Consider the following 25,572-nt stretch of genomic DNA (forward strand, 5'->3'; position numbering starts at 1 on the left):
GTTTGAATCAATTTATTTCAAGTTAACAGACTACGTAGACACGTTGGCTTAAACTGGTGATTGGAGTGTTGACCCCACATAAAAACAAATGTTTAGGAGCTTTGCAGTGCCAGGTTGGACTGCCAATCGTTTAATTTTTAATAGCTCAGTTCACAGTTAACGTGATAACGTAAATCTTAGCTTAACTTGCATGTCACAGTTGTCGTCCTCCACGGGGGCATGACGCCATCTCCAGCCTCCTCCACCGCTCTACCCATGCGCCCTATTGCTTTGAGAATTGTCCGATTGCACTCGGGCGAGTAAGTGATGCCTCATGGCCTTCGAGAGTTCCCGTAGTGCTGATTTTACAGCAGCTTCAGGTGGCCGGTGACCCGGTCGATGTCCACGGCAGCCGCTGGACCCACGGCCAGCACAGTCTTGGAGTTCGCCTCGATCTGGGTGCGACCGGCGTCGCGTATGAGGCACGTGTTCAGCTGCTGGCGCTCGGCTGCCTTCTTAATGGCCATCAGCTCCGCCTCGCTCTCAACCCGCACAGCGATTTTGGCGCATCCGCAGTTCTCCCACGCCCGTAACAACCGGGGCGTTCTGACCACCGCCCTCTGGTAGGCGCCCACTGCTCCGTGGCCACACTGGGCGGCAATCTTACCCTTGCCCATCTTAAGGTCGTTGCGCACCACCAGGACCATCTTGAAGTTCTCGTTGAAACCACCGTAGCCCTAAATGGTACATCAGTTAATCAATCTGTTTATTAAGCCAGCTAATTGATAATTGAACAATAAAACATTGGTGAATATTTTTTCAATTAACTCTAAAGATCGAATTATTTAAAATAATACAAATGTAAGGCGGGAAATATGAATCACATTTTCTTTAGAGATTTGTATTTCAATTTTTTTTATAAGGATCGAAAATATAAAAAAAGGGTCAATACAAAAAATCCTTGAACCTGGGGAATTGAGAAATAAGCTAGCCCATTTGGAAGTCGGCTTTTTTTCAAATCAAAATTATTAGTCTGTCGATCCTCAGAAATGCATTTGTGGAGTTTAATGGAACTCACAATTACGAACCTAAAATATTTTGTAGTATTTACAAACTTTGATTTAATAATGATTGAAATCAGGTATGTCAATTGTTTTGTATGGCCCGATGCTTATATTAAAATTGAGAGTTTATTTAGGAAAGCTAACCGAAGTTGTGAATATTGTTTGAAATACAAATTTAAAAGCCTAGAATCGCACTGCTATTCTTGTGGCCGCCAGTGTAGGTGTGTATTTTTGCATTTGTGGTAGCTGTGAAAAGTACCAGGTACTAGGTGTGCCAATGGCGAAATCTCTGTACTACCTCCCATGACCTCATAAAGGGTTTCTTTCTTACCTTATCCGACACAGGAGCCTCGGAAGCACTGGTCACTGAGGATCCGGCCAAAGATGGGGCCGCCGCTCCCTCGTCGGAGGTCGAATCCTTGGCGTCGCCGCGCTTCAGGGCGTAGCGGTAACCCACGAAGAAGGACAGCATCACAGCCAGGCCATTGATAATCTGCGTCGAGTCCAGCAGTTTGTCGCCCATGTCGCTCCGTTTATTTCCAATTTATTTCGCGAGAAAACGCAACCGATGGCGCTCACTTCACGTTTCCGGATGCGGTCACACCAAGTGCGGATTTCGCCTACGGTCTTACTATTGGAGATGGCATTTCTAGTTGTCAATTGCGATGGGTGGCTAGAGAAAGGGTATTCTGTTAGATACATTAAAAAGTGAGGAACAAAATTGCAAAACGTTTAACCATGTGTGCCGAATCAAAAATGTTGACATATTTCTTATTATTCTACCTCTTTTTATTGTATATTATTATACATCATTTTATTGTATATAATTTTAAATAACATGACACAATTCAATATAAATTTGTACTGGTAAATTATCAAACGAAAGGGGACACAAGAACTTGATCAATTGATTTTGTCAAAATAAGTATTAGTTGAAGTGTATTTCTAGTCATTATCACATAATTATTAGGGCATTCCCTGGGTTTCAGAAACTCAAAAGCCTCGAGGTTGTAACTGCTGGAATTTATGAAAATTGAGATTCTATGGAGTAGCTGATAAGAAGCTCCCCAAATTTTATTGGAAATTATAAACTTATAATAAGAAACTAAGTAATACATGTATTTTTGTTATACAAATTTGACAGCAGGATCTTTTCAGTGTCGTTTCAATATTATAAATTCAACTATCGAAACCACAACCGCGATAGTGTTTCGCAAAACCGAACCTCTTTCGATGTATCGATACTATCGAGCGGTTAGCCCAGCTCTAATCACTATGCCACATACGTGTATGTAATTTTCTGTCTTCGTGGACGAAGCCGAGGAGTTTTGTTAAAGGCCCGATAACTGCATTTAGATAGGTTAATATCCTCTTTAAGGACCCCGAACACACAGCCGCAGCCATGGGCGTAGCCAGCATGTTGCAGATCGACGAGATGCTGGGAGACTTCAACAGAATGAACAAGCGTCAGGTGAGCGGCGCCGCTCTTCCGGCCATATGCACATATATAGCATCCTGATCCGGATTTTCCCCTCCCACAGTCGCTCTACCAGGTGCTGAGCTTCGCCATGATCGTCTCCTCGGCGCTGATGATCTGGAAGGGCCTGATGGTGGTCACAGGCAGCGAATCCCCGATCGTGGTGGTGCTCAGTGGCAGTATGGAGCCGGCTTTCCACCGCGGCGACCTCCTCTTCCTCACCAACTACAAGGAGGAGCCGGTGCGCGTTGGCGAGATCGTGGTCTTCAAGGTGGAGGGCAGGGACATACCCATAGTGCACCGCGTCATCAAGCTGCACGAGAAGTGAGTGTCCTGTGGAGCAGGGATAAGAATCCCACTAAGGGCGTAAAGATTTAAAGTTAAATAGCAGGATGTACCCAGGGACTCTAGGCTTTAAGGCAGATATATCCTTGATTAGTAAAGTCTGATTTAACGTTGTCCAAGTAGTGCACATGTTGAACAAGGATTTTTATGTGTAATTGGAAGGATCGTTCCGAAACTTCCATTCCGTCCGAAATACCCTTTCTCAAAAAGCAGAGTGAACTAAAGTGTTCTCCGTTAAAAAATATGTCCAAAATATTATTTTATTTATGTGTGCTAAGAGTTTGTAAAGATCTTCAATTATAAATTGTTGAAATCCATATCCGACATTCGCATATAGACAATATATGTTGTTAGTTTCTCAGCTACTTGATGTGTAGTTTGTACACATGTTCGAAATATATTGGCGAAAGCGTCCTTCTAGATATTTCATTATTGAGAGTTAAGCTTTTATAAAGGTTTCTTTGGCTTTTAGTTAGATTAAAATAAAATTGTATCGATTTGTGAACTTTGGTGGAGGCTTTGAGGAGTTTTGGTTAGGTATTTAGCCAAGTTGCATATGCTATCTTTCTTTATTTAGATATAATGTATAATTTAAATTTTTTGCGGGTACCAACAGATAGAAAAGTTTTTTTTTTTAACTTTCATTTTACTGTTCTACCATGTATTATAATGGAATGGAAATCGTGACAAATTGTATTATTGTTCAATTTGCATTCTAAATAGGCCCTAACTTGTGAAGTGAATGTAGTTTTCAGTTGCAATGTACACTTTTTTTTCGTAAAAATGCCCACTATTGGTAAACAAATTTTGAAACCGAACTGGTTAATAATCTCCACTTCTTTCGACAGGGAGGATGGTTCCGTCAAGTTCCTGACCAAGGGTGACAATAACAACGTGGACGACCGGGGTCTGTACGCGCCCAACCAGCTGTGGTTGACCAAAAAGGACATTGTGGGCCGGGCCAGGGGCTTCCTGCCCTATGTGGGCATCATCACGATCTTCATGAACGAATATCCCAAAGTTAAGGTAGGTCGATCGACTTGAAATAACCCTGTTTCCCCAACTGATTCCTGAATTTTCTCTCCTCAGTGGGCCATCCTTTCCATCCTGGCCATTTTCGTGCTGCTGCATCGGGAATAACGGGGTTCGCTCTTAATTTGTAGGTACAATTTATAAGTAGGAAGTGCACAATCTCGAGCCTGTCTGCATTTTCCATTTCCTTACCACCCCGAACAGAAAGACCTTTGTGCGGAGCTGAGTTTCAATAAAGATACAAGTAACAATTTTTAATAGTTCGATGACTTTTCAAAATCAAGTAGTTGCTGCTTGAGAGCAGCACCCCAGTGGTACTTTGACGCTCCATTTTGGGACACAATGCGATGGCAGGGAATGAGGATGGCTACTTCGTTTTTGGCCACGGCATTGGCAACTGCTCTAATCGCTGCTGGACGCCCCATACGCTCGGCCAGTTGGGAGTAGGTGCAGGTTTCACCATTTTTTAGATCTACAAGAGCTCGCCACACAGACATCTGGAATTCCGTGCCCACGATGGCAATTGGAATCGCCTCCGAGTTCTCCTTGTCGTCCCCGAAGAGTTTATCCGCCACCAACTGGGTGGCGACGTCGTCCTTCAAGAGCTCAGACTTTGGCCAACGCTTCCGAACTTCCTCGTAAGTTTTCTCAACGCTCTTATCCACAAAATAGAGCACACAAATTGCGAACTGGTCTTTCGAATCCACGGTGGACTGCTTAGTGACGCCCATAATCATCTGGCCAAATTTGGTCGCCAGGAAGGTGTAGCATATGGTCTTCGGCGGATTCTCCAATGGAATCAATTGTACCTGGGCGTTCTGAGCGAACCACATTGTCACTTCGCGCCTATTTTCCAAGTCGAGTTTAGTTTCAAGAACTTAGTGAATGAAAACGTACAATGTGACCACAGCTAGAGCGCCAAAAAACCCTTCCTTCAGAGCTAAAACTAAGGTTGCCAGATTTGATGACAAACAATGAAGTCAGAACTCTGCCAAATTTGAATTAAGAATAATCCAAGGCCCATGATAGTTTTGAAATGTATGTATGAATGTAATAATATTATAAAATTGGTAATTAAATTGTTTTTTCGTAAAGTGCACTTCATAGTGCACATAATTAAACATCACTGTGAAGCGATTGTGATTTTTGAGAGATGTAAATGTCCTGTAAATTTAAATCAGACTTTATAAATTATCATGACACATTGCTTTAAATAAATTTTGCTTTTAATTAAAACCTATCTGATTTAATCTCAATCCCAAAACGCCGCTCATTTTTTAGTGCTAGTAAAAGCAAGTGACAAAAATGGACTTACTAAAACGAATATTAACCTCATGAAATGTATTTATTAAATGCTGAACCTAAAAGTTTAAGGTAGCCAAAGACTTCAGTTCTTATTAAAACTTAAGACGTAAAATGTGCCAGAAAGGTAGTTTGATCTAATTTTCTTAAATCAGTGATGTGAAGAAAAGTTTTTAAGTTTTAGAAAAACTGGCAAACATGGCGGTACGTCTAAATTCTAAACAAGTCGCGTTTTTCCCTACAGCAAATTGTATCCAGGCTTAAGTGCTTACATACATACATATGTACGTAAATCTCAGCCAAATGACGAATAACAAGAATACCAACATTCCTACGAAAACTTTCTGATTTAAAGATAACTAAAAAATAATTACAGAATTATTAAGATATTATTTCATTTCAACTTAATAGCTTATGTATAATTTTACCGAAAACGAAACATAACGGTTTTTTTTTATTAATTGCACATTAATTTTTGCAATTCTTCATATTTCGGCTAGACAATATAGCAGTCTGATTTTTATTGAATGGAATTCATAGCAAATAATTAAAAAAGGCTATGTACAGGAATAGAAGAGAATATGATGAAAAATAAGAAAGCTATAACTATTTTCCCATTAATTATCCGATCGTGCATATGGCAGCTATATGATATAGTCGTCCAATTTTTTGAAAACATGACATGAAGGACATGGCTAGATTGACTCTTACTAGTGATGCTGATCAAGAATATATTTAGCTGAAGGGTGTTGGCGACTTCGATGCGTCGCGCTTACATCATTGAAGTAAAACTCCTTTTGCAGTTTGTTGATAGCTTAAAAACTGAGAGACAAGTTTGAGTAACCAGTGACCAATAATATATTTACTTTTCTTCACTGCGTTGCAAACTTCTGACTGAAATCAGTATACACTCTGCAAGGGTGTACAAATAACTAGCTTCTACAGACGATGTAATGCGGTTGATTTCAAAAGTTAATTTTAAATTTATAATGTACCTGCCTTATTAATATTTTATGTAAGCCGATCTACTTTCGTTTCATATTAAACTTTGCCACTATTTGTTTTGCTTATTTAGTGATTCATCGTCTACGAAGAAAATGAATGGAATTTCGATTTATTTTTTGAACTTATCTGCTATCTATAATGTGGTCTTAAAATCATATCTATCAACCATATGCAAAACTATTTTGCTAAAAACCACTTGATGAATTTCCTGGTTATATTTCTTGTCGGTAGAATAACTCAAGTTATCAAAAGCAAAAAATATAAAATCAATAAATCCCCACGAAGTTCAAGTTTTCACAATCATGTGATAAATATATAAAAAGTATAATCCCGAACCCAGGTCTGTCTGTGCAGTGATAGATTTGCATATGATATTTTGACCATGGGTCTTGGTTTCCAATTAATCATGATATCCTGACCCTATTTCAAGGCTGATGTGGCGACTGCCCTTTCCAGCAGAAATCCCCAGTCAAATGCTACCTCGCTTATCGGTGTACTTGGAAATCGGCGATTACCAAAAATGAAAACGTCCACAATTCGTCAGAGATATACTTGTAATGCCCACACTCGCAATAAGTTGTCCATATTGTTTATTAACAATTTGCAATCGGCTTTCGTTTATTGTTTATTCATACATGTGTTGTACAGTTATAATTATATTACAATTAGGACTAGATTAAATATACAGACGTACATCAAGATTGTTTTACCGATTACTTTCTAGCACAAAACGAATAACTCGGGGGCATCCTAAAACTTATCTAATAATACTACAGACGAGTGGTGGTGGTGGTGGGCAGGGGTTTACGCTAGGGTTCTACTTGGTATAGTTCTTGTAAAGTTTTAAATATTTTAGTTTTGGATTTTCCTTTTGATTCAGTTTATATTCGTATTTTGTCAATTGCTCTGCGTGCTTTTAAGTAAGTTTAATTTTTTAAATAACCCTGAGTTTAGTTTATGCTAGTCCAATAAACATTAGTTGCGGCAATGCGAAATGTTAATTTAAGTATTTACAGCCCCCAGATGAATATGGCACCTCGGTTCCACAAGTTCCTAGCGTTTGATTATAGATTTTGTATGGATTTGCATTATCAATTTGCTACGTGACATAATAATTATTTTATTATTGTATTTCCTTATATAGCTTTTTTACGATCTTCTGTGCATTTTCTTTTAATTTATCACAACGAAATGCGTCAATATTTTGGCGGCAGCAACAACAATAGCATAACAATAACAACTAACATAGAAAGCCCTTCAACTTTGTTTGGTTGTAGGTGCTGTCAGTGTTAATGTCGTGGAAGGAGCCGAAGATGCTCCTGTGGTCAGATCACTCCCGCCCAGGTCTCCGCCCTGCGGCTTCATCTGCAGCTCCGGCGGCTGTTGTTGCTGCTGCGGGGGCTTCTCGCTGATCACGGGCGCAGAGTGCTGGGTCAAAATGTCTGCCGGAATGAGTCCCTCCTTCACCCGCTTCTTCTGCTTCATGCGGCGGTTCTGGAACCAGATCTTAACCTGCAAAGAAATGGAAAAAGTCGATTAAGTAAAATTTTTCGTTTATAAACTCGCTTTGTTTAAAAGCAGTCAGGATTTTCCAACAGTTTTGATTTATCATAATATTCTTACTGTTAGGCGGGATTCAAATAAATTTAAGTGCTACCTTTAAATATATTTTTGAAAGATACCTACATTTTTACAACAATAGTTCATAACAGGAAAAATTTAAAGATACTGATTACTTTTATACTAGGTATAACCACAGTTTAAAGCAATTTGTTTGCATTAATTTATAGAAAATTGTTATAAGTTTGTTGTTAATGACTTTAATACCCATTTCACCATAAGTAAAAATGTATTAGCTGTCTGTATGAATTTTTCAGGACGTATTTTACGTATAAATATGACATGTTTTTTGCTTAATTATTTACCTTCCCTAAGTCTTTTGCATTTACAAAAATAAATAGATTTGTTGTAGTATTTTTATGTAGTTCCGTATATTACTAGGATAATTTGAACGTTTTAATAACAATAAAGATAACATTTTAAAATCTATTTTACTAAATTTAATGTTTTAAACACACAATATATATTATGTTCCAAATATTTTTGAAGTAATAAAAATATTTTAACAAAGTAAACTTTTTAATAAACATATTACAATGTTTATTAAAAATGCATTACTCTTAATAAAAACTAACTTTAAAAGTTTCGCCTACGTTAGACTTACAAAACACGTTTTCTCACCTGAGTTTCGTTTAGCTGAAGCGTATTGGCGATTTCGATCCGTCGCGCTCGCGTCAAGTAGCGATTGAAGTGAAACTCCTTTTCCAGTTCGGTCAGCTGCTTGTTGGTGAAGTTAGTCCGGCCAGAGTTGTTGGTGTTGCTGGAGAGGCTGCAGCTGCTCAGGCCGGATCCGGATCCGTTGCCCAGGCCCACGCCCATGCCGTTGGGATGGGCACTGCCCGCCGCCGCATTGTTGGCCATCATCAGGGAGTTCTGCACGGCCAGGACGCCTCCGATCCCAGAGGATCCGTTGCCCCCAACGCCCACAGGACCGCTCGTGACGCCGCTGCCCCCGCCTCCTCCGCCACGACACATGTCCAGCTGTCCATTCATCTGGTAGTCGTGTATGCTGGCAATCCCGCTGGCAGGTAGTTTCGGTGCTGCAAAGCAAAGGAAGAGGGTTGTGAGACACACTTTCCAAAATTTGTATAAATAAAACTGTTCTATAATATTAAAATGCGAATAAAACAAGAAAGAGTTGAGGTAAATAGTTGCACATTTTAAAACTTCGCATATATAAACGATATCCCCGTTGTTTAGTGAAATTATTTCAATTAAATGTTATTATTCAGAAGTACTAGGCATATATTATAATTATAAAACTCTATTTCATGACTAGGAAACTAATGCGATACTTAATGTTCGACTGCCTCGAAATAGATTAAAAATCTTTTATTTATTAAAAGTATCAAGACGCGTTAGCTCAACACAATTGTTTTGATTCACCAAAAGTACAATTCACCAAAAATACTATCGGGAATAATTAAAATACATATATAGATGATTTCTTCAGTGTAATATTGGTTTTCATGTTTGCCTTTGTTGTGGTTAGGGGCATAGGTAGAGGTTCAGGTGAGGCGGGCGATCCCTTAACGTTGATCTTTAGCTGTCGCAGCTAATCATTGTGAGAGTTTCGACCTTCGACGACCCATCCTGCCCCTTCCCCAAAGTCTCTCTTTCCCGTTTGACTTTTGGCTTGTTTGCGTGATTTTGCATTTTATTCATAATTTGACATGCGCCCCGTGGCTAAAGCCGACGATGATGAAAATAATTCCTTTTGGCCGTTTGCCTTTCCATAGAAGGATTTAATGCGCTCAATAGGTTTGTTTGGAAATATTGGGATTATCCTGACAGTGGGCATTCGGTTCCCTAACTCGGATTCCCTGACTCCGATTCTAACTCTCACCTTGTCTTGTGGGAGGTTCAGGAATTATTATATTTGTGGGCTTGTCCGGGACTTAGCATTGCTTGTTAGTCCGGGAATTTCTTAAAGACGTAACGAGTGTGGTCAGAAAAGTGGATAATTGGAGGTTTTCCATTTTTTTTTTTTGGTTTTTTTTGGTTACCAATATACAGGTGTCATATTGGATCTGTCCCACGAATAAGAACCTTAGGGATCTTTGAACTGATATACAATAAATGGAAAACAGAGTTTTAGAAGTTGTTTTATTTATGGAACCAACAGCAGTAGGGTATATAAATCGCTAGCTCATAAAAAACCTTTTAACACAATCATAAATCTTAAAGAACATTTCTACAGCACAAGTCAATTAATAAGCATTATGCGACCTTATGACTCGATGATGACGGCGATCAAGTTAAAAGGTGCCGATCGGTGGCAATATTAATATGAACTGCCCGATCCCGTTTAGTTATCGAGTTGGTTTAACAGTTTTTAGGCAATTGGCCACTGCGAGTGCAATAAATCAAACCCGAAGCCACGAGCAATAAATAAGTTTTACAGAGCCGAATGAGTGATGAATTTATGACTGCTCCTCTAAGTGCTACCGATACCCAAATTGGCATCCAGTCGAAATATCCGCACAGTAGCTGGCGCGCACCTTTCGGGGATTTGGGAAGTGCTTGCGCGGATCGATCGATAAGTGCCAAGTCGGGCTGGGAACGCCACTCTCCTATCGTAATGCACACAGGAATGTCTAAGAAAACAAGCCCCAGGATTACCGTGCCGAGTGGCCTGGGCTGCATTTGAATTTTCCCGCAAGTAGGCAAACAAAACTGAGCAAACGCGACGGTAGTTGCACCGCCAGTCACAGTCACAGCCATAATCACCTTCACGTTCCCATTCACGGTAGCAGTAACGGCAGCAAAGACTGCCACAGTTGAGAGTGACTGCATTCCAGCTGGGTTATCAATATGCTGCCGCCAGTCGTTGCACAGTGGTTTAGTTATATCCATCATATCTTTTGGGAGATGCCAATTTAACAATAGTTGTCTATGCAAATTTTTTTTTTCGAATACAATGAAATTCAACTTTTCGATATTTATATAGGAAGTTACTGATGATAAGGAGTGGCACTCCGTTGATAAAGAATTGTAAAGTAAAGCGGAAAAAAATAAATTAACTTGAGTAATATACATAACGTATCAAGTGTTTTCTTTTTTCCCTCAACGAGCACCATCATTTTCATATTTTCTTTTAGGCAGTCAGTCAAAAGATTTAGTAGGTATTATAGTTTTCGAAAAAAATTTTTCTGACGTTACAAAATCGTACAATTGGTTCTCCATTTTTATTATAAAATATTACACTCTACAGGGATGATCGTAAAAAGTATGTTAAAGAACACAAGGGTATGAATTAATATTAAACTGGACAAATGCATTTTGTTGATTGCATATAATACTAAGCTCAAAGTTTTCTTACAAATAATGCATTAAGTTGTTCCTGGGGTCAAAATCTGATCTGAGCGAAAACCCACATTACAGTAAAGACTTGTAGTAAAAACTTGAATGCTGTAGCTATACTTTTTTGTCAACATTTGGGGAGAGTTTTGTAGATAAAAACAACAAATTCAACATTTTCCACATATGGTAAAAAAGTATGATATTTAAAAAGTTGTCCTGTTTGCTTCCCTGGTTTCACTGTGGCACGGTGCGGCCTCTGTTAGTGGCACGGCTGCCTCGGGCGCTGCTGGTGTCGCTCGGGTTGTCAAACATGTCGCGGCCAGTTGGCGGCACTGTCGCTTTTGTCCGGCGCCAAACGATATCTACTTTGTAATATTAGTTTTAGAGAGCATTATCGGGGGATCGCTTCCACTTCAGTGCTCCGAATGCCGGGTTCGATGAGGAGAGAGGTGGCCGCAGGGCGGAACGTAGGGAAACTCCGCGGCTAACGGAGTCGGAGCAGGAGACACCACCCCCTCCTGCTGAAGGCCATCCCAGAAGGGGGTGGGTGGGACAGTGGTCTGGCACCATGGCGCTTAGCTGACACTGTTGACAATCAATGTAAACAACTAGAGTCGCTGCTGCAGAATTTACCAAGGGGTCGGATGAGCCGGGAGGGGAAAAGGGGGCTTAGTGCAACAGCTAGGGGCGCCACACGGAGTCAATGTAATTTGATAACATCTTAACTAGTGGTAATTACAATTGCAGGTTTAACCCAGTCAAACGATTGTTGACTTTTGCATATCTTGATTGGGGAAAATCCGTGAAAGATTCACAATTGAATGGGATTGTCTTAAATAGTTCAAAGAGGTTAAGAATGTAAGTATCTTAGCTTTAACAATATGTGAAATTATATTATTAAGACAATAATTGTTAAATATAAATTTAAAATCAGGTAAACATTTTGTTTTTGGAATCGTTTATGTATAAATCTGAAGATTGCATTTTTCATATACTTTGTTTAGCATAGTTCATCATGGTTAATTAACTCGAACTGTTAACTGTTATAGTTATTATCTACTGCTCATCGAATTTGAATCGCAATAGTCTAGTCATTGTCCTTGAATTCTACGCTTCAAGTATAGTTCCCTGGGGTCGTGAATCACCCGCTGGAGAACGGCCATTTTGATATGATATAATGATATTATCATTTCTATTATGCAGGCGCCACTGCCACTTTGCGGAGATCCCACTCGCCCACACTCACACACTCGCTGGCAATCTGTGAGCCCGGGTGGCATTACATGGGGTCCGTTTTGGGGCGATTAAGTGGGCCTGAGGCCGCAGACCGTAGACCGCAGAGCGAAGACTGGAGACCCGGGACCGTGGTGCGTGGAACGCCGTCTGGCCGGCGGCTCAATTGATAATAATATTTAATTCGAGTGCAAATAGAAAATTATATTTCAATTAAAAGTAAATTGTTTTAATTGTTGATTAAACAGAACATCAACATCAACGTCATGTGGCGAAACTTTCGAGAACCGATTCTGCTGCCCCTAATCTGGGGCCATAAAAGTGCACGAAAAGCTGACCAAAATATGCTGACGATCGGTGGCTCTGGCGACGAAGTGATTGATCACCTGCGGGTAATTTATGGCCCCCAATCGAAAAGAAGCAAGAGAGCTAATATAGACCATAATATTTTGCAATCAATAGAGGCTGGATTATTTGCTTTGGCCGGACAGATGTTCAACTCCACTGGCCAGAGGTCAGTCGGCACTAATTGAGTTGGCAGTCCAAATCTCAGCTGAAAACCCTTTTCGGGGGAGGGTTGACCCAGCTAATTAGGCACAGTCAACACTCTTTGGCATTTCGGAGTCCGAGGAATGGACCCTCGGACTCTGACTTGACTAAACTGCCGTAATCCCGTCGAAAATCCACGAGCCATGTCCATTCATTCTGTCAGTTTTATTGGCCGCCTGTCAACCCGTGACTTTTTCCACATGTCATGCGATGATGCAGTCGTATCTTGGCATCTACATTTCAAACACGAATCGTGAAATGCACAAAAACCGAATTCCCATAATTGTATCTACAGATCATCGTTCTCCAAAGATATCCAACTCCCTGCCACAAAGGTGAGGTGAAGTTTTCCAGCTTAATTGAAAGTTTTGTATAGGCATAGCGGACGCCCCGCCGCTTATTAGTCACGATGTCTAACACACATGGAAATTGTTCGACAAAGGGCTCGAAGTTTTTGAAAGAAATCCCAAAAAGAAACCGAGCTGGCAGCTTGTCTGAGTCAGATATTAACCTCCTTCAGGGCATTAGAAAAGTCTCAGCTGGCGCCCGAGCAGCAGTTCTTAATCTTGTTAACTGTCTCTTCTGTCGCCCCGGAAGAAGTTTTCAATTCCTTATCAAACATCTCAATCGGTTTGTTTACCTTTCCGAAAATTATGTCGCCGTCACACGCAACACAACACTAAACTCGATTTAAATATTTACTCAGATACTCGAATGCACATATTTGTGTTATCTTAATAGCAACGTTTTGGCTACTGTTTTCTGTTTGTTTTACTTTTATTTTCTATTCTATAGATTACGCTGAATTCCGGTAGCCATCTGATAGACCCGAAAATCAAAATTGTCGACATTATTTGTACTACATATTTTTTGGCGATAAGAAATTGCCCAACATAGGGTTAGGAAGTGTGTTCGGGGGAGAAAATTAAATTAGGCATGTTGTACAGAAGTGATTGTGATTTGGTTAAGGTTCCTGTGATCGTTTGGTCCCCAACCATATTGGGAGTCATTTGGAAACTTTAACCAGAAGTTTTGAACAAAGTGGGAAGAGTTTCCATCTCAATTTAAGTAAATCTTCGCCATACAGCGTAAGTCCTCTTAAGCATTTGACATTATTTTTAATAAAATAGTTTGAAAATGTAATAAAATATAAAATAGAATTCAAGTTCAGTATTTTATGTCTTGATGAAAATATAAATATTTCTATCATGTTCATATTCAGTAAACATTAATATCTCTTCTAGTTTCCAGTCTAATCTTTCAAAAACGTGGTCGATTTAATTTTAGTTGTCTTTCTATGCATCGATAGCTCCTTGAAGGTATTTTCAAGAAATTTAGTTGAGTTTGACAACTATTTGGTAGATTATCTTTCCCCGTTTGGCGATAATTGGCTCGAGAGGCTTTCTGTTCCCCGGCCGATAGGATTGACAACTCCACATTTCCGACTAAAAGCTGTTTTTTACGGATAATTATTTGTTGGCCGGTGTTTATTTTTAAACTTAGGCTAAAGTGCTTTGATTTGCACATATAAATAGAAGTGAGTAGGTGAAATTACTGATTCCAGGGGGTGGGTGAGCTCGGAAGGGGGTAGGTTTCTCATTTGTGTGAGTTACAGCTGCTCTTTCGGTCTTGTGTTAATTCAATTCAATGGCAGCAGAAAAAAAGTAAAATCTTAATTCGAATAATACATTCTGACAAGATGACGGATCACCAAACGAAAATGCACGAACACATGTGCAGATGTGTGTAGTTTCCCTTTTGTATTCGTACATAGTACACCGTATATACGGACATTTGCTGAAGAGCTGTTGAAATAAGGAAAGAAATAAGGGTGTTTGATAGGGTCTAAGAAAAAGAAGAAATAAAAATGGCTGCCAAATGCCAAAAAAGAGGAAATGTGGGCTACACACATAGACGCACGGAGATATATATATACTTATATACACTCCAGTTGGGTGTGCGTGTGGCTGGCAGTCAACACTTTGAGTGGCTCCACTTGACATGGCCCTTCCCCATCCCAGAACCCCATCCCCTCCTCCACTTTTTGATGATTTAATTCAATTAATGCTCCATTCGTTCGCACACACGACCATGTCTATATTCGCACACAACACACCAAGTATTTGCAAATTAAAATGTCAACAAAACAAATTTCAAAACATTTTGCCTCTCAAGTGGATGGCAAGGAAAAGGTTGCTGCCTTGGTCCTTTGGCTGGCTTTAAAAGAAATATTTTTCGACAATGATGCTAATGTCATCATCAATCTTCGTGCCCGCCGTGGAAATTCGTGCAGACAAGACGCCGAGCCTCAGACTTCAGCCTGTCGCCTTCAATACTACCCGAAGTATGTCTGCGACATGGCTCATAGGCCTCGGGTTTACTTTGGATTTTCCCGAGTCCCCCCAGAAAGTATATACAATTTTCATTAGACAAATTAACAAATTTTACCGACTGGTGCGATGGGGTGGCGGTTTATGGGGCCTCCGAGGAGACAAGTGGCATTAGCCAAACTGGCAACTGACTTGACTTGTTTACATGAGATAATTTCTATATAATAAATCATTTTTTCTTTCTCGGTGTATTTTTTTCTTAGCTGTTCTCACAAAATTGAGATTTTAATTTTTATGTTTGTTTTTGGTTGTCCTTGGATTCGAACTGTCGTAGCCAAGTGTTACGAGGCTTAGGAATTACTCGGGCATGAAATCATGAATCATGTGCTTCAAAGTTTAAATAATTAAAAAGTAAGAACATTTTATACATTTTTAGAGAACTATTAACGAGTTTAATAATAAATATATATATAACAATGAAAAAAAATTGCTCCGTTGATCATTGCGATTAAACAACGAATTCAACAAGCCCCTTCCCTAATTTCTCACCACGCTTTAATTTTCGATACCTCCCATCAATTCTCAATCATCGTCGAATCAAATCTTTTCAATCTAAACTAAGCCCATATGGGGTCGTACAGTTAATACCCTAATACCACCCTTCTGTCCCTAGTGGCCGGGCCTAAAGATAGATAGGATACATCCATCAGTTGGCCTCGTTCGCGGCCGAAATGAAAACTAAATGAATCAACTCGGCAGCCAAGTTGAAGTTCAGGCGTTCAGGGCTAATACCTTTCTGGACACTAGAATGTCCGCTTTAAAGCCGCCCGCTGTCCATTGTTGTTATCTGCGGGGTGGTGGGGCGGATCGGGTGGATCGGGAGTTGGGAGTGGTGGACACCTTCTTCGAACGGAATCCAAAGCGAGAGCAGTAACAATAATCGAAGTCAACAATGGGACTTCAAATTGACAGCTTTCGTTTACCATTTTATCTACCGTTCGAGGGTACGGAGAGAATTTTGGAATGAAATCACCTCGCACGCCGGCACACTGAGAAATCGAGACAATTGTAGAGCTCTGGGGCTCAGAGCGGTGCCTTTGATTCGCAGATCAATTGCTAAATGCTCGAGCTTTTTGACCAACTATTCAAAGCGCACCGCAGAGCAAAACTTTTCATAGCCCAAACCATTTGTCTCATTGTTTTGCCCATTTTTTTGGCCGCAAATCAGTTTGGGAACAGCTTAAATTGTTGGTCGACTACTGTTTGTCTCGTCAAATGATTCATTAGGTCGCCAAGTATTTTGTTTTCTGCTGCCGCTTACAACGAAACTCCATTTGAGTGGAATGGGGTTTTCCTCCCAAAAAAATGGTACATGCTTTTGAGCTGAGTTTCCGCATTCTACTGATATTTTTTTTTTTAATTTTTACGAATGTAAATCAAATAATTATGTGCCTTTTAGCTTATTTCACCAGTTCCACAAGCGATAATCCACTTAAATTGCAGCTCTAGACGAGCCACTTCAAGCGAAATTTATTTTTAGTAAAACCAACTTAAAAATAACGTGAAGTTTGGAAAGGACAGACCTGAACCACGAAATTCTCGCCACAAATAAATCACAATCAATTAGCTACGCATTGATAACCCTATCAGAACGAAAGTTCTCGGGAAAATCGAAAGACTATGATGACATTGTGCAATTTTGCAGACGGAAAGGAGGGAAAACAAAGGGCAAAGCCTAACGATATTGAGCCGCATTTATCGACGATATCGAGGTGGGGGCTGAGTGTGTTTGGGTTTGTGTCAGGCCACGTAACGCGATATTTATATAATTTACTAAATTATACACTCGAAAAGTATTAAGGCGGCCAGCGCCGCCGAAGGAAACGGAATACGGGGCGCCATGGATATGGAGAGTACGGGAACCTTGGGCCAACGCCAACCGAATGCAAACAGCAGATAAGATATCCGTATCCTCCGCTTTTGGCGCACTGTTTGCACCAAATGTCCGCTCAGGGCAAACAACTCCGCGCAGATACCCACATCACTGTGTGTATATTTGTGCTTAATATTACATAACACATCGCAAGGAAGGACATCGAGAAAGCGCACCCTTGAAGGAATATCCTTTAATGCAGTGTAGTCGGGCTGTCACTCATTTTCGAAAAGGGAATTTGGCACTGTTCCACATATTTTATTTCATTCAGATGGAAGACTTTTATGCGAGCTTTAACGGTTTATTTTTTAAAGTTGCACTTGAATTTTTAAAATAGATAACATTACCTTACCAAGAAAATTACTTGAGTAAATGTAAAAAACAACTTGATTGCCGATCCTTTTTAAATTGTAAAATAAAATGAAACAGTAATTTGTTATTGAATATTATATGACCCACATTTTCAACTTACTCACAAATTGAAACAGATTTGCAAATCTGCACAGTTAACTTTTCTATCAAAACTAAGTACCAAGTAACTACCAGTTCATATATCGGCAATACCATTCTGTCTCCTTTTATTTTTGGGAGCAGCTCTGCCAGTTTCTCCCCTTCCGAAATTCCCCTGACTGTCACGCAGACTGGACTAATGTGCTTCTCATGTTGTCTCCAGAAACTCGCCTGGGATCGAGTCAGACTTTATGAAAACTGACATTTTAGGTGTGTAAATGTCACTGAGGCAGTGCAGACGAAGTTCGGTTGGCAGTAGAGGTAATTTGGAGTGCGATAGGGATTCGGATTCGGGTCCAAGACTGACCCTTTCCTATCCCACTTAAGTGGTAATTATTGTAGGTACTAACCGGGGCTTATCACCTAACAAATCGATTCGTTGATCGGCCGAAAAAAAGTCAAAGGCCAAGGCTAGGCTCCTCCGGGTTCTGGGGTTTCGTTAAGACTTGGACCCCTCGACCCTGATTGAGGTGTGTGGAGAAAGGGAAAGGCACAGAGGGGAATGAAATTTAATAATACGCTTTCAAAAATGTTAACTCAGCGCGCGCCAGCCAACAAAATTTGTCACGACACATGCCATACATTTTTTTTGGCTCCGGTTTGGCCCTTTTTGTTTTTGGTTGAGGTTGGAGGAGGTATACGAGAACCCAAGATAGAGATGGAAGCGTTAGAGGGTGGCGAATGAAGGACTTTATCAAAAATAATTAAGGTCATTGGGTATTAAAAGTCTTTCCAAAAATAATAACTACTGGTTATAGCTTGGCTCTGTCTAGTGCGTATTAGTAGAAATAAAATGGTTTTACATCATAAGGCATATTTAATATATATATATAATTCAAATACACCAATTTATATTTAAAACAATTTAAGATGAAACCAAAATGTAGCATTTTAGAACATGTTTCTGTAACCAAGCTTTGGAGATATAGATGATAATGTGACGGTGTTTTCAAATTTTTAACATTCTAGATCTCATTCCGAACCGCTCACGCTGCGATCTCTAACTAGCTAGCCTCTGTGACGGACCGCAGACCCCAGAACCCAGAACTGACGATGACGATGTCGGTGACAGACAGGCGGGCGGGGCTCCCGGTTGAGCTCTCGGTTCTGTTCGGTTAGGTTCAGTTCGGTGCGGCCGGGTTTGGGCAAGCGTTTGATGTTATCTCGCATTCCTGGTGGTCACTTTTCTATCCACAATATCATTTCATTTAAATAGTCTGCCTCATTTTTTGACCAAGGGTCTTTGTTTCGGGGTTTTCGGTCGCCGCTCGCTGCTTTATATATCTTACCAATTTCTGTTTTGAAATGCACGTAATTAATTCATTTCGTTTTCATTGTGGCACATTCGTCGCTCTTCGGGCAGCGTCGCGTGTTGGTGTCAAGAAATATCAAAACATCACATCAAATAAATGTTGAATACCCCAAGCAAAGGCCCCTCCTCTGCCACTCCCCTGACCCCTGAACTTCCATTGGCCCAGAGAACCAACACCTTTTGCAGCCTTTTGGCCAAAAGTTTTCTAGCGTTTCGTTTTTCCACCAACATTTATGTTAATTCGAGTTTCCTTCACTTTTGTCAGCTATTTTCATATTTCATATTTTCAGAGCAGTAGCTTTGCGTGTGGAAATTCCCACCCGCCCTCAGGGGAGTGGGTCGAATTCCCGAACAAAGTGGTAGATCGTTTAAAAAACAATAAAACACGAACAGAAACAGCGGCGAACTTCCAGTTGCCAGGCATTAATTAAACTGTTCAACCACAACAAGGCTGACCCGCCTCGATGGGAACTTTTCAATTACGATAGGACCCATCAAAAGGCTAATAAAAGTAAACAAAATTATCACTATATCAGGTCGTAAAACTTTAGTTGGGTGCTAAGCAGGGTAGATGTATGGAAGATAAGGCGAAAAATCAATGGAAAATGGAGGAGAAATCTTGAGAGATTAAATGGATATTTAATTATTTAAGAATGGTATTAAATTTCACGATTTACCATTGAAGCATAAAACTGATAATGGGTCTATGGATTTTATTAAAGTGATTTTGTTAAATGTTTTCTTTTTGCATACTAAGCGTCAGTTTATTCCACTCAAATCTCGCATGATTCGTACGCAAACGTTGAGTTCCTATGGGTTCTAAATACTTTAACCCTGACATTTGAATGATGGATAAGTTTTTCGTTTCCTTGCTTGGCTTATTTTGTTCAGCGTTTGCTAATTTTAGTTTTATCTAGGTGTCATCATAATCTTGTCAAAAGTATTTTCGAGATTTCGCACATTGATTGATATTGGTTACTGAAAAAGTAGAAAGTTCTATGGGTGTATTTGTGTATCTTAAACCGATTCCTAGTCAGTGACAAATCCCTGTAAAAATGTCCATTAATCTTCATGGCGAGCTCCTTTTTCCTTCCTACTCCAACTGGCGATCGTGGTCTGGTTACTGAAAAATGCTGATTAACACATTAGAGAACTCTTTGAATCGAAGACTGGTCAGCGCACATCCAGTCGGTATGTGCGTGAATGCCAATATGTCGAATGCTACCATTTATAACCATGATTGCTGATTATGCTGTTTCCCTGCCTGAAAATGGATGACATGACAGATGGACCCAAGCATGTGCTCACAGCGAGCAGCATCTCGCAGCATCCACATCCAGCATCCAATATCCACCATACAGCATCCAGCACCCAACATCCCAGGGATTCCAGGGGAGCCACGAGGCAGCAGATCATTGCTCAGTGACAGTTCGGTTGCAGTGAGGCTCAAACGAGAGACTCTTATTTAAATAATCATTTTTTCTGACAGCCAACTTGACTTCCAGTTCCAGTTCGGCATGCAGAGGAGCAGCCCCTGTCCCCCAATTTAAGCCCCCTCCCCTGGCTGCAAGTTTCATTCTGGATTCGAGCTGCATCTCCCGACCGCTGGCTGCACGCTTTAATTGTTTGTTTGACTTGTGGTCGCCCCTGCAACACACCGAGAAAAAACATATTCCAAATCGATGAAAAAGAATCGATGATTTAGATTCCAGAATTTGTAAAAAAAGAACATACTACTTTTTAAAACTCCAAATGATCCTATTTTCTGCATTTCAATTGCGTCTTCGGGTAAGGTGACATGATAGGCTTAAGTCCCTACTTTTTCTCACCAAATAATTAAATAATGAATACCACAAAATGTTTATCACTGTTAAACCTATATCATGTTTGTAGACATAGAATGCCAGAAACTTTGGAGTAAGCAGAAGATAGTCGGAATGATCAGGAGAGTTAAAAAGTTCCCGTAATATAAGGATCAAAACCAGGTTTTTAAACATCGCAAGCCTACCAATTAATCATTACAAATTTATTAATTTTCTTTCGGTGCAATCTACAACTCCCTGCCCCACCCAGCTCCCTCTTCTTAGCGCCTGGTTCCACTTGCACGCGTCATTCGAGGGGCTTTTGGGATCGTATTTGGGTCTCGAAGCGGTTCGGTTTTGGGTGCGGCGTGGGGATCTCGGATCGGCGATCTGGGATCTCAGATCGGCTGCGTTCGACTTGGGCCTCTGTGGCGTCGTTTAATTGAAAACGATGCATGTAAATGACACTTTTCAGCATTAATAAGCAAATATTTGTATGATTATTGGTGTAGCCAAGGGATTAACGTTTGAACTGTAAGTGGTCCGACGCTCGATGCTCCGATATCAGCGATCAGCGTCAGTTGTGCAACCCGATTCATGAACAGGTTAAGTGCATTACCAACAGGCCCACAAGCCAACTGAAATTGGTCAGCAGGTTTGGGGGCTGGATAAGTGAAATATTGAACTGTGGGTAGCAGAATTTTGTGTACAAAATGTAAAGGAAATCCCTACAGTTACTCTATCTTCGCTATTTAAATCGAGTATGTAAAAAGAATCATTAACACATAATGATACAGAACAAAATATATTTAACATCAATTTTCGAACATTTTATATGAACCAAACTAAGATGAATAAAATTTGGCCTCAAATTTGTTCTACAACCTTTCCCCAACAATTATATAAAATTCAGGGTGAACCATAAACACTTGCGTGTGCCTCATTCAGTAAGTTGATATTTATTTGAATGACCTTAAACTCTTAGGAAAGCAATTAAAAGCTTAAGCTCGAATTTTATGCAATTCATGAAGTATCAATAAAAATACTCGTTTTTTCAGTGGCAGCTGCTTCTTTTGGATATTCAACATTTTATTTATCGTATACATTATACGTTGTTCGAATCTTTTTTATCAAAGCAAATACATTTTCTTAGCTGGCTAATTCCGAGATACAAAACTCCACTCGGCAATGTGACAAGTGACAACCTGACTGACTGCACAGGCATTGACAAAATTATCTGAAATATGCAAGAAATATGCCAAAGGAGAGTCCAAGAGAACGGCGAAAATTATGAGAGGTGGAGTGGGGCGTGGAGATCGGGGAGAATTGAGATTCTGTAGCCTGGGGGCTGTAGAAAGGAGGGAAGAGGTGGGCGAAATCTTTGGCATTTGAAGAGACATTCTTATTTTTAGGTGACATGCCCTCGGTTGGACGTCTTTCTTGACATTTTGTCTGACGCATCAACTTGCTTTATGCTTGCTAATATTTCTGCTGTGCTAATTGTTCATATTTGTGATCCTACCATTGTTAAAATTGTTCATCTTCTTATACTATGTATTTACATTCTTTATAAATTTGTTAAATCTCCTCTCTTCGACGTCATATCATTCTCATTCTTATTCATCTTCTTTGGTTTCACTGGTTGACTGATTCTTGTATCTGGGCCTGTCAATCAGTTTTGAAAGTCATCGTTTTATGATTTTTGAAATCGTCTTTGTTTTCCTTTATACGCTCATTCTTTTAACAAACATTTTTTTTATATATGGGAGAGCATGTTTGCATAATTACTTTCTGATTAGCTTAATATATTCCCTAAGCTAATATGTGATCTATTGAGGGAACCACTTGAGTTGACACTATTTTTGCAGTCAGGTAGGTGAAAAGCTGAAATGCGGCAATTAGAGAAATATGTGGTTCTTTAATTGCCAGAGGCGCTGCCTAATGAGCCGTTGTCATATATTTAGTTACTTCTAGTAACCGGATATTATTTCAAAGTGGTGAGAGTGTGAAGAGTAGTTGACGATTTAAAAGGTATCACTGAATAGCAAAGCCAGAAATAATTTAATTTAGGCATTTAAATTTGTAAGTGTTGAACTACACTACAAACCAAAGTTAGGTATACTCATAATTATAACTTATTTCGTGGATAGTACGGCATTAATTGAGAGGTCATTAAAATTCCGTTTGAATGACACAAGACTTTTCTTAACCCATTTAGCACTTATTGAAAGTGCCGAATTTTTGTGAGAGTCTACTTTTTGAGCTTTTTTCCTCGGTTTGAAAGCAAAAAAACTAATAGTAACTGCATCTTTGCTAATATTTTGTGGCATTTGAGGCATATTTTTCCCTTTTTATAATGTTACTCGTAGAGTAAAAGGGTATACTAGATTCGTCGGAAAGTATGTAACATGTAGAAGGAAGCGTTTCCGACTCTATAACGTATATATATATATATATTCTTGATCAGGATCACTAGCCGAGTCGACCTAGCTAACTATAAGAGCTAGAAAGTTGGGATTTTGCATGCAGATTCTCGAGCTTCTTGCGTAGCGCAAGTTTATTCCATCGAGGTGCCAAGCCACTCTACCGCTCACAAACGCCCAGAACGCTAAAAACGGCCTAGTGCCTACATTTTTGAAGTTTCGAAAAAAGTAAAAAGGATTCGGTTTTATTATTAATATCCATCTACATACTAGGAATTGCTCAAATCTGACAATGCATTAAAAAGTTATAAGCAAATAAAGGGTGCCATCTTGCAATCGAAAAATCATAATAATTGTAAGGAAAATAGTTTTTGAAAAATTCTTATTTCCTTATTACTTACTTACTTAAAAACTTTTAAAATTTTTAACAATTTTAAACAAAATATTGAGGAAACGTTTCTGCCAAACACTTGTACTCTAATCAAAAAGAATTTTTTAATTTAAGTATTTATTAAATAAAGTAAGCTTTACCCAATTTTCTAAAAATATTTGAGTTTACCTTTATGCATTTAAAACCTATTCTTTTGACTTGACTTCTTAGCTCAAGACTTACCTTGAGGCTTGGGAACATTCCTCTTGAGCTGCATCCACTTGTAGGTGGGGATGCTGCTGGAATGATTCGGCGATTTCGATTGTGTGCTCGAAGGATGCGCGCCATTCGAGGCGGAGGCGGTGGAGGAGGACGTGGAGCTGCCGGGGGAGATCACCCCGCCGCGCTGCTGGCGGCTCATCCCGCCGTTGGGCGACACGGAGTTCTGGTGTTGCTGCTGCTGTGCCGCTGGCGATTGGTTCTGCGGGTGTGGCTGTTGCTGGTGCGCCTGCTGCTGCTGTTGCTGCTGGAGCTGTGGGTGTTGCTGGTGCGAGTTGCTGGCCAGGTTGGCCAGGTGTCCGTGGGCCAGGCCGTGGTGCATGTGCGCGTGCATCCCCAGCGAGTCCATGGCGTCCAGGGCATAGCCGCCGGCCAGGTGCTGCTGGTGGTGCCACATCTGCGACTGCGTGGCCTGCTGCATCATGGGGTCCTGCTCCTCCAGCACCAGTCCGGGGGCATAGCTGGCATGCAGCACTGCGGCGTACTTCTCCTCGATCTGGCCGGCGTATCCGTGGACCGGAGCCTGGGCCTGGGCCGTGGGATACATGCAGTCCAGGTTGGTGTACATCATCCCGTTCTCGGAGCTGATGATCGCCGCCTGTTGCTGCTGTTGCTGCTGCGTGTTGCTGGTGGCACTGGCATTGGTGGCAGTAACGGGGGAGCTGTTGCTGGGTGGGGCAACGGTGGCCACGGCGGCGGTGGCGTAGTACGAGTGCACGGAGTCGCTTTCGTAGTAGGAGTCCGCCGGCGAGTGGCTGCTGGGGTGCAGTGGAGTGCCCGGGTTTCCCGTGGCCGTGCTCGTGGTGATGCCATACTCCGCCGCACTGGGGCTGAAGAGGTGCGAGTGCGGATAGAGCTGTTGCTGCTGCGCCTGCTGCTGTTGCTGCTGCTGCTGCACCACCTGGTGGTTGCCGGTGGGCGGCGGTGTCAGCTGCGCCTGCTGCTGCGGATAGTAGTTGCCGGGGGAGCTGCTCTCGTAGCCGTTGTAGGTGAGATGCTGCTGGTGTTGCTGCTGCAACTGCTGATGTTGTTGCTGCTGCTGCTGCAGGTGGTGCTGGTGTTGCTGCGGGGCAAAGTAGCTGCTGGCGTTGGCGGTCGCCGCCGTGGTGGTGCTGTAGCCGTCGTAGGCATTGGCATGTGGGTGGTGGTGGTGCGGGTGGTTGCCGTACATGCTGCTTACGTCCATCATATTGTCCAGCCGGAACCGCACTTTCTTCAACTTCGATATAACCGGTATATCTCTTGTTTCACTTCACTTTGCCGCACACAGTTCTTGAAATATTTGTTTTGAATGTTTGCTCCTCGAGAATATTACGCGACGGTCGAGTGGTATCGGTTGGGGTTTGGGTTTTATCTTTATTGAACTGCAAACACGACTCCCGGTGACGACGACGACGTGCTGCCTGCGCGCTAACCAAGTCGTGACTGATTACTGGCCCGAACCCGATTTCTTTCAGACCATACAACCACTGGCCTTAGGCCACGCCCCTCTGCGCACAGCCTGCTGTCTCGCCTGCTCTTGTGGGTGCTGCGCATGTGGTCCCACTGTCATCTCGCTCCCTCTCCCGGGTTCCCCGCATGACTGGCCTTATCAGTGGTTCGGGGGTTAGTCATGTATAGCGTATATTCACTACCGGTTTTTGGCAGTTGCCGTTTCCATTTAGATTTTCTCGTTCTCTGTTTGCCCGTGTTTTTTGCTAGTCG

General features: G+C 41.1%; 4 protein-coding genes across 4 annotated transcripts; 1 reads left to right on the forward strand and 3 right to left on the reverse strand.

The window, feature by feature from the left end:
- Positions 1 to 91: 91 nt before the first annotated feature.
- On the reverse strand, positions 92 to 1,654 carry LOC108015984 (probable peptidyl-tRNA hydrolase 2). Its single transcript, XM_017082571.4, has 2 exons — positions 1,375 to 1,654; positions 92 to 716 (listed from the first exon to the last, which is right to left on the reverse strand). The coding sequence occupies exons 1-2, from the start codon at positions 1,564 to 1,566 to the stop codon at positions 345 to 347; spliced, it is 564 nt and encodes a 187-aa protein (XP_016938060.1). The 5' UTR covers positions 1,567 to 1,654; the 3' UTR covers positions 92 to 344.
- A 662-nt stretch (positions 1,655 to 2,316) lies between these two features.
- Positions 2,317 to 4,155, forward strand: twr (signal peptidase complex catalytic subunit SEC11 homolog C twr). Its single transcript, XM_017082568.4, has 4 exons — positions 2,317 to 2,514; positions 2,585 to 2,844; positions 3,714 to 3,891; positions 3,955 to 4,155. Exons 1-4 carry the CDS (start codon positions 2,446 to 2,448, stop codon positions 4,003 to 4,005), a joined length of 558 nt encoding a protein of 185 aa, XP_016938057.1. The 5' UTR covers positions 2,317 to 2,445; the 3' UTR covers positions 4,006 to 4,155.
- On the reverse strand, positions 4,121 to 4,812 carry agt (O-6-alkylguanine-DNA alkyltransferase). The gene has a single exon (XM_017082567.4). The coding sequence runs from the start codon at positions 4,728 to 4,730 to the stop codon at positions 4,152 to 4,154; it is 579 nt and encodes a 192-aa protein (XP_016938056.3). The 5' UTR covers positions 4,731 to 4,812; the 3' UTR covers positions 4,121 to 4,151.
- Positions 4,813 to 6,793: 1,981 nt separating this feature from the next.
- Positions 6,794 to 25,301, reverse strand: lab (labial). The gene is made up of 3 exons (XM_017080274.4): positions 23,833 to 25,301; positions 8,446 to 8,864; positions 6,794 to 7,716 (listed from the first exon to the last, which is right to left on the reverse strand). Exons 1-3 carry the CDS (start codon positions 25,055 to 25,057, stop codon positions 7,462 to 7,464), a joined length of 1,899 nt encoding a protein of 632 aa, XP_016935763.4. The 5' UTR covers positions 25,058 to 25,301; the 3' UTR covers positions 6,794 to 7,461.
- Between the last annotated feature and the right edge of the window lie 271 nt (positions 25,302 to 25,572).

This window comes from Drosophila suzukii, chromosome 3, assembly GCF_043229965.1.
Source record: "Drosophila suzukii chromosome 3, CBGP_Dsuzu_IsoJpt1.0, whole genome shotgun sequence".
In the NCBI taxonomy this organism is placed as follows: Eukaryota; Metazoa; Arthropoda; class Insecta; order Diptera; family Drosophilidae; genus Drosophila; species Drosophila suzukii.

Bases quoted from the DNA above. Each gene is read 5' to 3' on its own strand.
- LOC108015984 (XM_017082571.4), bottom strand. From the start codon at position 1,566: ATGGGCGACAAACTGCTGGACTCGACGCAGATTATCAATGGCCTGGCT. The intron at 717-1,374 runs GTAAGAAAGAAA...TGTACCATTTAG, and splicing joins AGGCTCCTGTGTCGGATAAG to GGCTACGGTGGTTTCAACGA.
- agt (XM_017082567.4), bottom strand. From the start codon at position 4,730: ATGTGGTTCGCTCAGAACGCCCAGGTACAATTGATTCCATTGGAGAAT.
- twr (XM_017082568.4), top strand. From the start codon at position 2,446: ATGGGCGTAGCCAGCATGTTGCAGATCGACGAGATGCTGGGAGACTTC. The intron at 2,515-2,584 runs GTGAGCGGCGCC...CCCCTCCCACAG, and splicing joins ACAGAATGAACAAGCGTCAG to TCGCTCTACCAGGTGCTGAG. The intron at 2,845-3,713 runs GTGAGTGTCCTG...TTCTTTCGACAG, and splicing joins GTCATCAAGCTGCACGAGAA to GGAGGATGGTTCCGTCAAGT.
- lab (XM_017080274.4), bottom strand. From the start codon at position 25,057: ATGATGGACGTAAGCAGCATGTACGGCAACCACCCGCACCACCACCAC. The intron at 8,865-23,832 runs GTAAGTCTTGAG...TTTGCTTTGCAG, and splicing joins GAATGTTCCCAAGCCTCAAG to CACCGAAACTACCTGCCAGC. The intron at 7,717-8,445 runs GTGAGAAAACGT...ATTTCTTTGCAG, and splicing joins TTCAGCTAAACGAAACTCAG to GTTAAGATCTGGTTCCAGAA.